The 13,396-nt window shown below is 35.3% G+C and overlaps 1 protein-coding gene across 5 annotated transcripts in view; it reads left to right on the top strand.

The window, feature by feature from the left end:
- Positions 1-13,396, top strand: part of dis3l2 (DIS3 like 3'-5' exoribonuclease 2) — a 110,490-nt gene that overhangs the window by 22,364 nt on the left and 74,730 nt on the right. For all 5 annotated transcript variants that reach the window (XM_016536916.1, XM_016536915.1, XM_016536919.1 and 2 more), the window contains one exon: positions 11,930-12,018. In XM_016536916.1, coding sequence (XP_016392402.1) covers positions 11,930-12,018 — 89 coding nt within the window. The remainder of the gene's footprint in view (positions 1-11,929; positions 12,019-13,396) is intronic.

Below are 13,396 nucleotides of genomic sequence, written 5' to 3'. Positions count from 1 at the left end.
TTCGAACGAATCAATTGAATGAATGATTCAGTGATAAAATCAGTGACTTGTCGCCACATGCTGGCGGATTTAGTTTTATTTTTAGCGTATAATTTCAGTTATTTAAATCATTTAATATTTCTGTATTCAAAATTTTATATTTAAAACATTAATCTCCACATGAATTTATGAATTTAATTGCACTCATGCTACCTCTGAGCCTCATTAATCGTCTGAAAATGTCCCTACAAGCCACTTTTGTGTTCTTTTGTGCCACCTCTGTAGTACAAATTAATTTATTAATACAAATTTCATATGATTGGTAACTTATTTGTCTTATTCTACTTATTATATTGCAGGGGTTAAAGTAAAAAAAAAAAAACGTTTTGACTGAATTTTTCTTCGCCCAAACCCCATTCCTCAGCCATACCTGTCACACACCCAGTTTAAGAGCAGTTTTTTTCTTCTTGTAATTAGGAGAGCTTATCCTCCTAATTTAAAAATTTAGGAGCACCTTCTGATCAATAATCAAAAATTAGCCTTCCTAATACGAGGTGACATTTGACTCCTTAAAGTGACTAACTGGAGTATTTTCTTTTTACCTTTGTAATGGCATCATTTTCATCTGTCAAATTCAAAAATTTATGTTTATAATCTTTTTAAAATGTCTATTTAAAACAATATGTAGAATAAGACACATAAGTTACCAATCATATGAAATTAGTATTAAAGGGGTCATATGATGCAATTTAAATTTTTCCTTTCTCTTTGGAGTGTTACAAGCTCTTGGTGCATGAAGATCTGTAAAGTTGCAAAGACTAAAGTCTCAAATTCAAAGAGATATTTTTTATAAAAGTTAAGACTTGTCCATGCCCTCCTAAAACGCCTCGTTTAAGCACGCCCCCACATGTCTAAGTCACTGTGTGGTGAAAGTTTGTGATGGCTTGACATGGTCTTTTCTTAAAATTTGTAGTTTAGAATAGATAGACAAACAGATGTGTGTTCTGGTTTGTTGCTCAAGTGTTACTAGCTGGTTGCTATGTGGTCGCTTGGGTGTTCTGAGTAATCTTCCACAATGCCCTCATACAAACCTTTGTAACCTTTGTATAAAATAAGGGGGAAGTCGTGGCCTAATGGTAAGAGAGTCTCAGGTCTGGCAGGAATTGTAGGTGGGGGGAGTGAATGTACAGCGCTCTCTTCCACCTTCAATACCACGACTGAGGTGCCCTTGAGCAAGGCACCGAACCCCCAACTGCTCCCCGGGCGCCGCAGCATAAATGGCTGCCCACTGCTCCGAGTGTGTGTTCACGGTGTGTGTGTGTGTGTTCACTGCTGTGTGTGTGCACTTAGGATGGGTTAAATGCAGAGCACTAATTCCTAGTATGGGTAACCATACTTGGCCACATGTCACGTCACTTTCACTTTCAAATACTTCTGTTAAGAAGTCTCAGAAGTCTTATCTCAGTGTTTTGATATTTTAGTGGTTCTTTCTAGCAAATTTAAACGTTTTTGCTGCTTTTAAACTTGTGACTTTTGTGATCATCCAAGTAGTCTACATAAACTCTTCTTTGTGTATGATAGACCTTCTCTAACAGGTTTAGAGACATTTAGAATGTGTTGAATGTTTAATTGATATTTTGTGATTAGATGTCCAAGCACCAAACGCGAATTGGATCTCTAATGAATGTATGATGCTAAGCCTCTTTTTCTATCAGTTGACATTCCTTTAAATGGAAATAAATGCACATTTATTTCATTTGTATAATTATGGTGTCGTGACAGTATAGTTTTATATAAAGTGTACATCGAAATGAGTTCTTCTAAATTCAAATGTTGAATAAAGGTCCACACTTACACCAAATATTATGAGCACATGCCTTATGACAGTAAACGTTTTTACAGGTGTAATTTTGACTTCTCGTTTAAACGGTAAGATGTATTGATTTCTTTTGAAAGTCATTTTCAAAAGACGCCCGTGTGTTGCTGTAACCTGTTTTATCAAACCCTAACTTACAGTTAAGATTTAAATTGGACTTCCCTGTAAAAAAAACACATCACGAGAGACATTGGTGCTAGTCACGTGGGCCATTGGTGCTTGGACCCCGATGATTACTGCTTGCCATTTTTTATTATTTTATAGATGTTGTACATGTGATCCTCATGCCACCTTGCCACCATACAATTAATTTTCTAGATCCACCCCTGAACACTTGGATTTTGTTTACAATTGCTGTTAGTTTATTAATTTTGCCAAGTAGTGTTTTCACAGGATTGTAAATTCAACTCACATTTCAGTTCATTTACGTTTGATTTTTAGCATTGTCATTTATTTGTAATAAAAACTTTAAATGTAAATTGTAAAGGATTCATTTTATGTGTGATGGTTTTTTTTTTTCTCAAAACGGAATTAGCCTATCATCGTTAATTTTAATTTGTCCACTCTACTCTTGAGCACAAGCCCACCTTGTTATGCAGCCAATCACCGACATATGTTGATTTCTTGAACGCAGTGGCCAATCAGAGGCAATTTTATTGGTCAGAATTCATTCACCACTGAAAGCTAGAGTTTTTGTTCAACTGGATTGGCAACTCGAAATTCAATGAAAGATTCAATGAAGATCAAGAAAGGAGCGGGTACATTTCTGATTAAAAATGAAAGGCCATCAACAGACACTTAACCCTCAAATGGTCCCCATTTCCTGTTTACACTTCTGGTCTTTGATTTTTGAAAATTGATAGTTATTGTAAAAAATATATGCATTTTTAAACACAAATAATATATTATTTTTTTTTGTTTACTTCTCATCTATACATTAAAGCTGTGTTTTGGGAGATATGAAGTACTTTTGTACCTATTTACCACAAAATTCCTCAACTACACCTTTAGCTTGCATGTGAAATATCACATTTTTATGAAAAAATCACTTAAATGATGATCTAAATTTGATTTAAATTGTTTCTGGATATTGATCTAGGTGTTAGGTGTAAAATTATGCCATCTGCTGGTTAGAGAAAAACTTGTAGAAATTAGAGTTTTTGAAAGAATAGTGTAATGACCATATATATCCAGCAGAGGCCCATAGAGATCCATTCATTTTTCTGGAAGTGGCCAACTGCTCTTCTCACAACTTTTCTGATATATATTTTGTAAATATATATTGAAACATTATAAAATACATAAACAGTATTTTTCTCAAAGGTTAGAATTTATATATTTTTTTGTTGTTGTTTGAGGTATTTTGAAGTGCCCGCTTTTGCAACAATGCCACATAAATTTGCAGAAATGCCACACAAGTTGTGACTAAAACTTGATTGCATACATATATTTTTTCAATCTAAAAAGTAAAATCAAAAAATTTTATTTTACTTAAATGTAAATAAAACAAACACCAAAAAAACAAAACAAAAAACAACTGCAATAAGCAGATATGAATGGTGTGTGTGTGTGTGTGAGAGAGAGTGTGTGTGTGTGTGTGTGTGTACGTGAGTGAGTATGCTCGTTCCACATTGTATTTGTGCTCTAGCATCAGGCCTTTGTTTTTGTGTGGACATTTTCAGATTTATGCAGGATTTATTGATTTTATTTGCCAATTTCTATAAAAATGCCCTCTGTTGCAGTCACTCCTGTGTGCGTGTGTGTGCATGTGAGTGAGCATGTCTTTTCTACATTACATTTGTGCTCTAGTACCAGGCCTTCATTTCTGTGTGGAAATGTTCAGATTTATGCTGGATTTATTGATTTTTTTTGACAAATGAAAAAATGAGATTTTTTTCGCATTTCCCATTCATTTTCATTTGGGGTCATATTGATCCCAAAGACCAGATTTGTAAAACAATTTTTACATACATTCAGAACAACCGAATCAAGCCCGTTTTTTAATGTAAATACAGATAGAAAATGTTGAAAAGTCACAAAATCTTATTCCACTGAGATGAAGGGAACCATTTTTTTTTTTTAACTAAGTAAAAGTTGATTGGGGTCATATTGACCCCAGGGACCGATTGAGGGTTAAAAAAGGAACCACTGCCATTAAAATCAGCAGCAAGAGTCAAAGCTAGTACACAGTTTATTAACCCCCAGGCGTCGAAGCCCGCACCGGTGCAGTCTGTCTTGTATTTTCTTGATGACCCGCGAAAAGAACTAAAAATACTAAATTTTTGATCATGCAGTTAAGAATAAGGTATCGTTTGAAACCGCAAAGGATCTACTTTTGTGTATAGTCATAATAACAAGAAAACAATGTGCTTTTGTGAAATAAAGAAAACAAACAGGGTGCGCTCTCTGCAGTCTTGGTCTCTGTCACCTTTCTTCACAGACACGTAAATAAAACAGCCTGAATCTCAGCGGATACTTGCCTCAAAGACATGATAATTATATGTATAGAAAGCTTAAAGTCTAGTTTTAAATGAAATAAGTCATGTCAAAAACAAATATTCTCTGATAAATAGTTTTTCCCATCTAAACTCATTATCTCTAATGTGATCACGCCCATGAGCCGATCGTGCTTTTCAAATTCTAAACATCCACGTGAGGCGCGTGCGCGGACATGTAAACGCCCATATCACCTCTGTAGACAAGCGTGAAGAGCTCATCCCGGCTACTTTTTTTTTTCTGGAAGACGCAGAGAGGAATAACCCAGAATTTACCTCAGAAGAAGAACATGAAGCATTGCGTCACGCAGCTTGATCCAGAGGAGAATATCATTCTGATGAGTAGCCTAAGATTACTTGCATCTGTTGTTATTGTGACATAACTTGTACACATTTTTCTAGTTAGACTTGTCCCAAATTATAATTCCTGACTACATGTATGAAATCAAGTGAAACATTTTGAAATGTCATTTCATTGTCTAAATGTCTCACAATGCCAGGATGATTTTTAATGTTTTATAACATATAAAACCACAAGATATAAAAGTAGTGTTAACACTATGAATGCTATTAGAGTCTAGGAATATTTGGCACAAAGGTGTGTTATTGTTCAAGTCTCATTGTTCAGATCAGTATGTTCAATCATGTGTCCTTGACCTTCACTGTGTATATTTTTATTATACTGTGTTGTAAATAAAATAGAAATAATCAAAAACCCACATTATTTTACTCTCCTCACATTTTTTCACATGTTTTTAAGCTACTGAAAAAAAAACGCAAATATCAGGTCATTTCAAAACTTCTCCAGCGCCCCAAAACACCCTCAGACCCCAGAGGGTTAAACATCGGCATACTTATACTTCTCAAAAAAAGTATTTAGGGATATATGTACATGTGTATATACAGTCATATGAAAAAGTTAGGACACCCTATTGAATTGCATAATTTTCTTTATCAGGACATTATAAAAAAAATTATCTCATCCTTGGCAGGTCTTAAAATTTGGAAAAGAAAACCCCATATGAACAACAACACATGACACATCACACAGTGTCATTTATTATTATTTAACAAAAATAAAGCCAAGATGGAAAAGCAATGTGTCTCAAAGTTAGGACACACTTACTGTTAAAGGGTTAGTTCACCCAAAAATGAAAATTAGCCCACAAATTACTCACCCTCAAGTCATGCTAGGTGTATATGACTTTCTTCTTTCAGACGAATCCAGTCGGAGTTATATTAAAAATTGTCTTTGATCTTTCAAGCTGTTTAATGCCACTCGGCGGGTGTTGCATGCATCAGTCCAAAAGAAGTTAAATAAAAAGCGCCCATCCATAAACAAAAAGTGTCTCACATGGCTCCGGGGGGTGAACAAAGGCCTCCTGTAGCAAACCGATGCGTTTTTGTAAGAAAAATACCCATATCAAAACAAAACACTTATTAGAAGTACAAAACGAGGATTTGTAAATAAGAATGTCGGAGGATTTCGATATAAGCCAAGAGGAGACTGGTTTTCCTTTGCTAAAGTAAGGAAACTTTGCTCCTGTGAACAAACGTTGGTTTTCACGAGACTCACTGGCGCATGTGCAACGCTGAACTCATACGCCATCCGCCCGGAGCTGCTTCCGTGTAGGACTGTTGGCGCAAGCTACATTAAAGTGATTATTACGTTTTGAATATGGATATTTTTCTTACAAAAACGCATCAATTCGCTACAGGAGGCCTTTGTTCACCCCCCGGAGTCGTGTGCATTTTTTATGGATGGGTGCTTTATATTTAACTTCTTTTGGACTGATGCATGCAACACCCGCTGAGTGGCATTAAACGGCTTGAAAGATCAAAGACAATTTTTAATATAACTCCGACTGGATTCGTCTGAAAGAAGAAAGTCATATACACCTAGCATGACTTGAGGGTGAGTAATTTGTTGGCTAATTTTCATTTTTGGGTGAACTAACCCTTTAACGCAGTCAGGCACTGCTAATCAAATGCCTTCGATTAACTGATCATCAGCTCTTTTTATGACATTACAGAGTACTCAGATACTCTCTGCACCAGAACTCATCAGCCAGCACTTGAACACATTTCCACTGGAATTTCAACATATCTCTTGCATTGATGTCACTGAAATGGGATTTGTACTTTCGCCCGGCTCCGCTCTGCGAGCCTCTGCTGACTGTGCGCGCACCTTCCCAAACGGACTTCTCGCGTGATGAATTAATAATTTCTTTATGTACAAACTGATTCAAATAATCTTAAGCTTAAGAAAATCCCTCACTGATCTTGACTGAATCACTTTTGTAACCTCAGTTTATATTTTATTTGCCTGTTGTTCAGCGCTGACTACTGTAATGGCAACGTGCATCTGTGTATGCAATTATTTTGAAGATGCATTCCAATATAATTTATTCTTATTTAGGGTATAGGCCTATTCTATTTTGAGCTGCATTTTAATAAAAGTTAAACCGAAAAAAGACAAATGGTAGCACTGCATATGTTTCTGACAGTGGCGCAAAAACGTGGTATGCAGTATATGCAGTGCATAGGGGCGCCGCACATAGGGGGCGCCATTTTGCCGAAATCCTTCTTGTGAAAATCATCTTTAATGAAACGTTATAAATAATCAAAAGCTTAGTTGTTAAAAAAATAATGTAATGAAACATTTAACAGTTTGTAGCTTTTCTAAAGAGTTCAAAAATGTATTTATTTTAAACTTACTAAGACACAGAACCGCTGTATCTCTTTACGACCACAACAAACGGGACACTTTTCAGACACAAACTTCAGCTTGCTGTCAGTGCGCGAGTCAAACGAGTGGAAAAGGTACAGGTGCCAAACGAGCTTCAGTAGAACAACAGTGAACTGTGGTATATGTCAGTAAAACAAACTTACCTGTCCGGTCTCGTTTTACTGTGCTCACAGCGCATGCTCTTCAACTGTACATGAATATGCGGTGCACACTCTATTCTTCATCATAAATAAACCGCACTAGAAACTATGAGCATACATCGTCAATTAAGTCATGAAATTACCAAAATGGTGATTAAAGATGTAAAACTATGCATGCATGTATGTATATATATATGCATCACATTTAAGAACGCATGTACTGAAATATTCTGCAATTCGAGATCACAATATAGGGCGCAAGATATGTAATTTTTTATTTGTGATTTAATGCGCAAGTAAATGTGAGCACAGTGCAGTTGTACTAAAAAATATGCGCTAATTTTTCGTTAATGTGTAAAGTACGAAAATGAAACCATATTTAAATGCATAAAATAACTAATTTTACATTCTGGCATTTATGTGCTGTTGACTTAAGCCCTTTTTTACATTGTTGCAGATGGGGATTTAAAAGAGTATTTTTTTTTTTTCCCTTTGTACAGAGCTCGATTTAGGTATGACTAAACTCAGGGCTTAAAGTTCTCCAGCTCCTTGCCGGATCTCCAGCGTGTGGCGTTTAGCTGCGGAAAATAAGATAGTCCTCCTACATTTAAAAAAAAACTTGTTGATATCACGTTCGAGTTAATGAGTTCGCCTACCAATGTATGAGAGGAACACAGCTTTCACTCTCAACCAAACTAACATTACTAGCCAATCAGACATTTTTGGTCCTATAAACATGAGATGCGCATAATAGTATCCAACTGCAGAGTCGCAGCTGATGAGCGCGACACATTCTGAAAAAGCTGCGAGGCGCAATGGTCAAAGATTTCCATCTAGAGCAGGCATGGGCAAACTCCGTCCTGGAGGGCGTCCCTGCAGATTTAGCTCCAACTCTGATCAAATACACCTGAACACGCTAATCAGTGTCTTCAGGATTACTAGAAGGCTACAGGCAGGTGAGTTTTAGCAGGGGTTGGAGCTAAACTCTGCAGGGACACCGGCCCCCCAGGACCGAGTTTGCCCATGCCTGATCTAGAGCCATATTTATATAGAAAAGCTATTTTCTATGTAATTAACAGAGCTTTGTAAACAGCTCAGAGTAATCACGGCATCTCCATAAGAACGATATGATTGGCAGAACAAATTTACCTGTAGTTTTGAAAAGGTCCTGTTCACACATGATCTCTTAACGGCAATTTACCAGTGAAGACTGTATGTGTGAAAGGGGGCTAAACTCTTCCTCTGCATGTGCCGTGAGTTTGGGTTGCTTAACGTTCTTCTGGGAAAACGGTGTTATCTCACTTAATTTGTAGCTTAAGTCATTTATAAACCTATGCCAACAGAGAATACATCAACATATTTCTAAATATGCGATTTATTGTAGATCACGATTTCAAAATAAAATTTTCTCACTTTGCATATGGCCAAATATTGCAATTAAATGGATTTAAACGTCGTTGAATCACATGAAACATCACCAGGCCGTTGGCACCCTCTGCAGGTATTTGTTATAATATAGGCATATTACATTATGTATTTAACAGTTGCTTAATAAAACCATGTACTTGGCTTTGATACATTATTTGAGCCAATTATTATTGCCTCATCGTTAGTTTATATATAAATATAGTCATATTAAAGCCTGTTTTTCACTTAGTTCTATTTGTATTACTAAAGCATACTTGTCAAAATAATAAGATTACTTGATTAGCAAAATAATTGTTAGTTAAGCCCTAGATTTGTTAAAACATTTCAAAATATAACTGCATTGTTCTAATTTTTGTAATTAAAAGACTAATTTTGCCATTCAAATAAAGTATTAAAACATTGTCTCGTTAAAAAAAATCAGTTTGAATAAGGAAAGCGATAACTTTGCCATAGTATTCTTTCAAATGTTAAAGTTGCCACAGTCATTGCATTCTTTGCATGTGCTGCACTTTATTTGTACCATTTGTTTTATTAGTTTATGTATTAGAATTTGAAAGACAAAACAATATTTTTTGATAAGTGATAAGTGAGATCTGATTGTAGTCCTTGAAAACCAAAAGAGTAGTGCTTGAAAAGTCCTTGAAAGTCATGGAATTTCATTTTGCAGTATCTGTACGAACCCTGTTTAAGTTACCAGTTCTTGGAGCATTTTATTTTGTTGTTGATTGAACTGACCTGTAGTTTCTGTAGTAAACTGTCTTTGTATATTTCCTATTTTATATTAATTTCCTAAGTAGTTAATTTACTATTATTTCTTTTGCACAAAACAATTTCAGAAATTTCATGTTTTAAATTGTAGGTCATCTTGTACCCTGTCAAGGACAAATATAACCAGCAAAACTTGATATCAAAAGCATCCTAAATGTTACATGTGTTTGCATTTATAGTTGAGTAACCTTTCCTGATATTGCTGTTTCAAATAGCCCATCATAATCTGTAGTCTGAGCCTGTCAAGGGCTAATGGCAAGGGCAGATATGTTACTAGTTAGTTTCAAGGAAAATCATTTTCAAATAATGTTCTTTTTTTTTTTTTTGCCAAATAACCCTGTGTATGTGTCCACCCCCAACCCCCAGAAAAAAGTTTAGGCTCAGGATTTTTTTTTTGCTTTAACCCCTGAAAACTGTTGCAATTAATTCATTTTGACAACTAATAGAATGTTAAACATTGACTTTTTCAGAGTTCATTGATTAGGCTATATAAAATTCAGTGAAGGTTGACTTTGATCTATGTAGTTATCTGCATGTCTCATCCATGAGTAGGCCTATGCAATTACGGAGAACAAGATTTTGGGGGTGTTAAGACCCAGAACCAAGCTGACTGAGCAATAAAGCTATATGAATACAATATGAATAAAGCTATATGAGCTACATGAACATCAGCTGCAAGTTTATTAAAAATTCACATTTTAATTTTACTGTGAGATGGACAATTAAGAATCAAATCACTGAGTATCTGAAATTAGTAAGGGGTTTCTAATAAAGTGCAGAAGTAATGTGTAAGCAACAGCTCCATAACAAGAATAGCAATGTACAGTGAGACATTTAAGATTATTATTATAGGCATTACTTTTACAAATCATTGGAATGGAATTTAAAAAAATATATTGATACAAATATTTTTCTAGTGGGCTAATCTATTAGTCTGCATTTACACTGCGTGTATCAATTTTGACATGCCATATTTTTGTCCCGTGCTAGAATCACTGTCTTTCACAGCTTCAAAGGGAATCATGCATTTATATGAATGTCACTTCCAAAACTCTGCAGCGTGCAATTGACTGTCAGTCCTTTAGCACCATGAAAAACAATGCTTTTAGTCAAAGGATTATAGCTATATAGCCTGGACAGTGCAAAAGACCGTTCACTTCATTCACTAAAAAGCTGTCACTCATCTCAGTTCGCGATTTTACAACGTTCTATTAAAATCAATGAAGTTGTCTACACTGCATAATGAATCTCTTACGTGTCGTTATTTGTTTTTGAGAGAGAATATTGGCGAGAGCGAGCATAACTCATCACTTGACAAAATCTCCGGCCGGCGTTTTGAGCAGTGAGTGGATTCTAACTTAAACACCTCTGATTGGCCATTGTGTTCAAGAGCTCAACAAACATGTCTGTGATTGGCTACATTTCTCACCGCTGCAAAAACATGCTGTAAATAGGAATATTTCACGTTCTCCAGAGCTCAAACTCAAAAATGCAATGGAGCGTTTGTTAAATCTGTTTTGCCAGTAATGTTATATTATTACAGTATCAGCTGGGGTGCTCTTGCTTTTGTTTCAGGGTACTTATATTTAAAATTGACTGTTATTTTTTACCCATGTTTTAATTTTTGTAACAAAATTATTTGTGATCAAATATTAATTGACGGACCCCCTGCAATGCCGCTGCGGACCCCCGGTTGAAGACCCTAGCGTTAATGTGATATGATGTTGCTTCTACGTTAAATGAAATAAATATAAAAGGGTATATGTTTAACATAACTAATTGAACTTACCAAACATTGATTAATGTCTCTAATCTTGTGCTCGTCACCCGGATTTTAAACTTGAATGAAGCCGGATAAAAATTTTTTAAAAAGGCTGATAAATGTTATAATGTAATGTGTTATGGTGTCACTTTTACATTAAATGAAACCAATATAAGAGGTTATTCTAACATAAAATTAAATGAACTTACCAAAAATTATGAATAATGCCTCCAATCTTCAGTCATTGGTTAATCGTGCAGCTCCAGATTTCAAAGTTGAATGAAGCTCACACAATCCCATAATGCCCATCACCAGTAAGTTATTATAAAAACGCATGAGCTACAGTAACACCTCCTTTTTGCAAGCAGTTCTATGGGCTGCCATAGACTCACAACCAGAAGAAGAAGTGTTTCTTTAGCACCGAATCAACATATTAGGATGATTTCTAAAGGATTATGTGACACTTAAAAACAGGAGCTTTGCCATTACACAAATTCCCTTTTAAAACATTCAAATTAAAAAGTTACTTTTAATTGTAGTAATATTTCACAATATTTCAGTTTTTATTGTATTTTGAGCATAAGAGACTTCTTTCAAAAACATTTGAAGATTGAATTATTCCATGCTTTTGTACATTCAATTAAAGGAAGTGACAGAATATAAAACGGAAAATAGCTGTTAGCAATCACATTTATATTGCTTTTTCTTTGTAATTCTTTTTTTTCCCCTTAGCCCTTGTCACAACACAATCTGTCATACATGGAAGTGCATTCAACATTTCTGGATCAAGTTCAGAGAGAGCTATGCAAAGGACTGGAAAGGTAAGTCATTTGTTTGAAAGGATATACAATATGCTCACTTAAGACAATACAATCAATAGTTCTTATTCATGACAGTTGTAAATGAAAATACTTTCACATTAATTTTACTTTTAAAAGTAAGCATTTGCGGGCGCCAATAGCCTCGTGGGCAGCACGTTGACATATAGCGCCGTTGCGCTTCAGGCGTCCCGAGTTTGGGTCCTGGCTTGTGGACCTTTCCAATCCCGCCCCCTCCTCTCTCTCTCTCCCACTTTGCTTCCTGTCTAAATACTGTCCTGTCATAATAAAATGGCAAAAACAATTTTTTATACTCACTTTAATAAAGTAAACCGTAAACGCATCTACTCTAGTAAACTTGCACTGTGCTGCCATTTGAACTTTGAGCCGAGTGGATAAACCAGGGTTCCCACGGGTCATGTTGCTCCATAAATAATTCTAGATAACTTATCTGAATTGTTTAAATGTGTAGAATCCACATAACCTTGTTTTTCATCTACCGGTCAAAATTTACAGCAGGGCATGCAAATCTGATCTGTTTTTTGGCCAGACAGAAACTGCATACAGACTGAATGTAAATATAAGTCTCTGTAAATCCACTCTGACACTAGGTGGCGCTTATGGAAAAGCTGAATTAGAGCTGTTTCCCGTAACCTCCGTGGACAGGGCAATTACTTTTTCACGTAGTGCCAGGCAGGTTTGGACAGCTTTTTTCCCTTAATAAATGAAATCATAATTTCAAAACTGCAGTTTGTATTTACTCAGGTTATCTTTGTGTAATATTAAAATTTGTTTGATGATCTGAATCTTTTAAGTGTGACAAATATGCAAACAATTAAAAAAACAGGAAGGGGGCAAAAACTTTTTCACACCACTGTGTGTGTATTATATATATTATATATTATATATATATATATAATATTATAATGTGCGAAATATAGGAATCCTAAATATTGAATTTTATATAAATGTGTGTTTCTGAGGGGAACTGGCTGTTTTCAGAAAAGTTTACATGGTTTTGTTAAAGTTTACATTTTCTTTTCATTCTGCCTCTGTATAATGCATTTAAATTAGTGTTGATACCTCAGCGCTGCTGTGTTTATAGTAGTAACCAAGGAAACGCTGTATTAGTCAAGTCACCTTTATTTATATAGTGCTTTTAACAATACAGATTGTGTCAAAGCAACTGCACAGTATTAATTAGGAAAATTGTGTGTCATTAATGCAAAATTACAATGGTAAACACTAAATTTTCAGTTAAAGGCAGTTCATCATTGAATTCAGTGATGTCATCATCCAGCTCAGTTCAGTTTAAATAGTATATTTGCAATCAAGTCAACGATATCGCTGGAAATGAAGTGTCCCCAACTAAGCAAGCCAG

The sequence above is a fragment of the Sinocyclocheilus rhinocerous genome, unplaced genomic scaffold (genome assembly GCF_001515625.1).
Source record: "Sinocyclocheilus rhinocerous isolate Xijiao unplaced genomic scaffold, SAMN03320098_v1.1 scaffold577, whole genome shotgun sequence".
Lineage (NCBI taxonomy): Eukaryota > Metazoa > Chordata > Actinopteri > Cypriniformes > Cyprinidae > Sinocyclocheilus > Sinocyclocheilus rhinocerous.
This window is presented reverse-complemented; position numbering and strand designations above follow the sequence as displayed.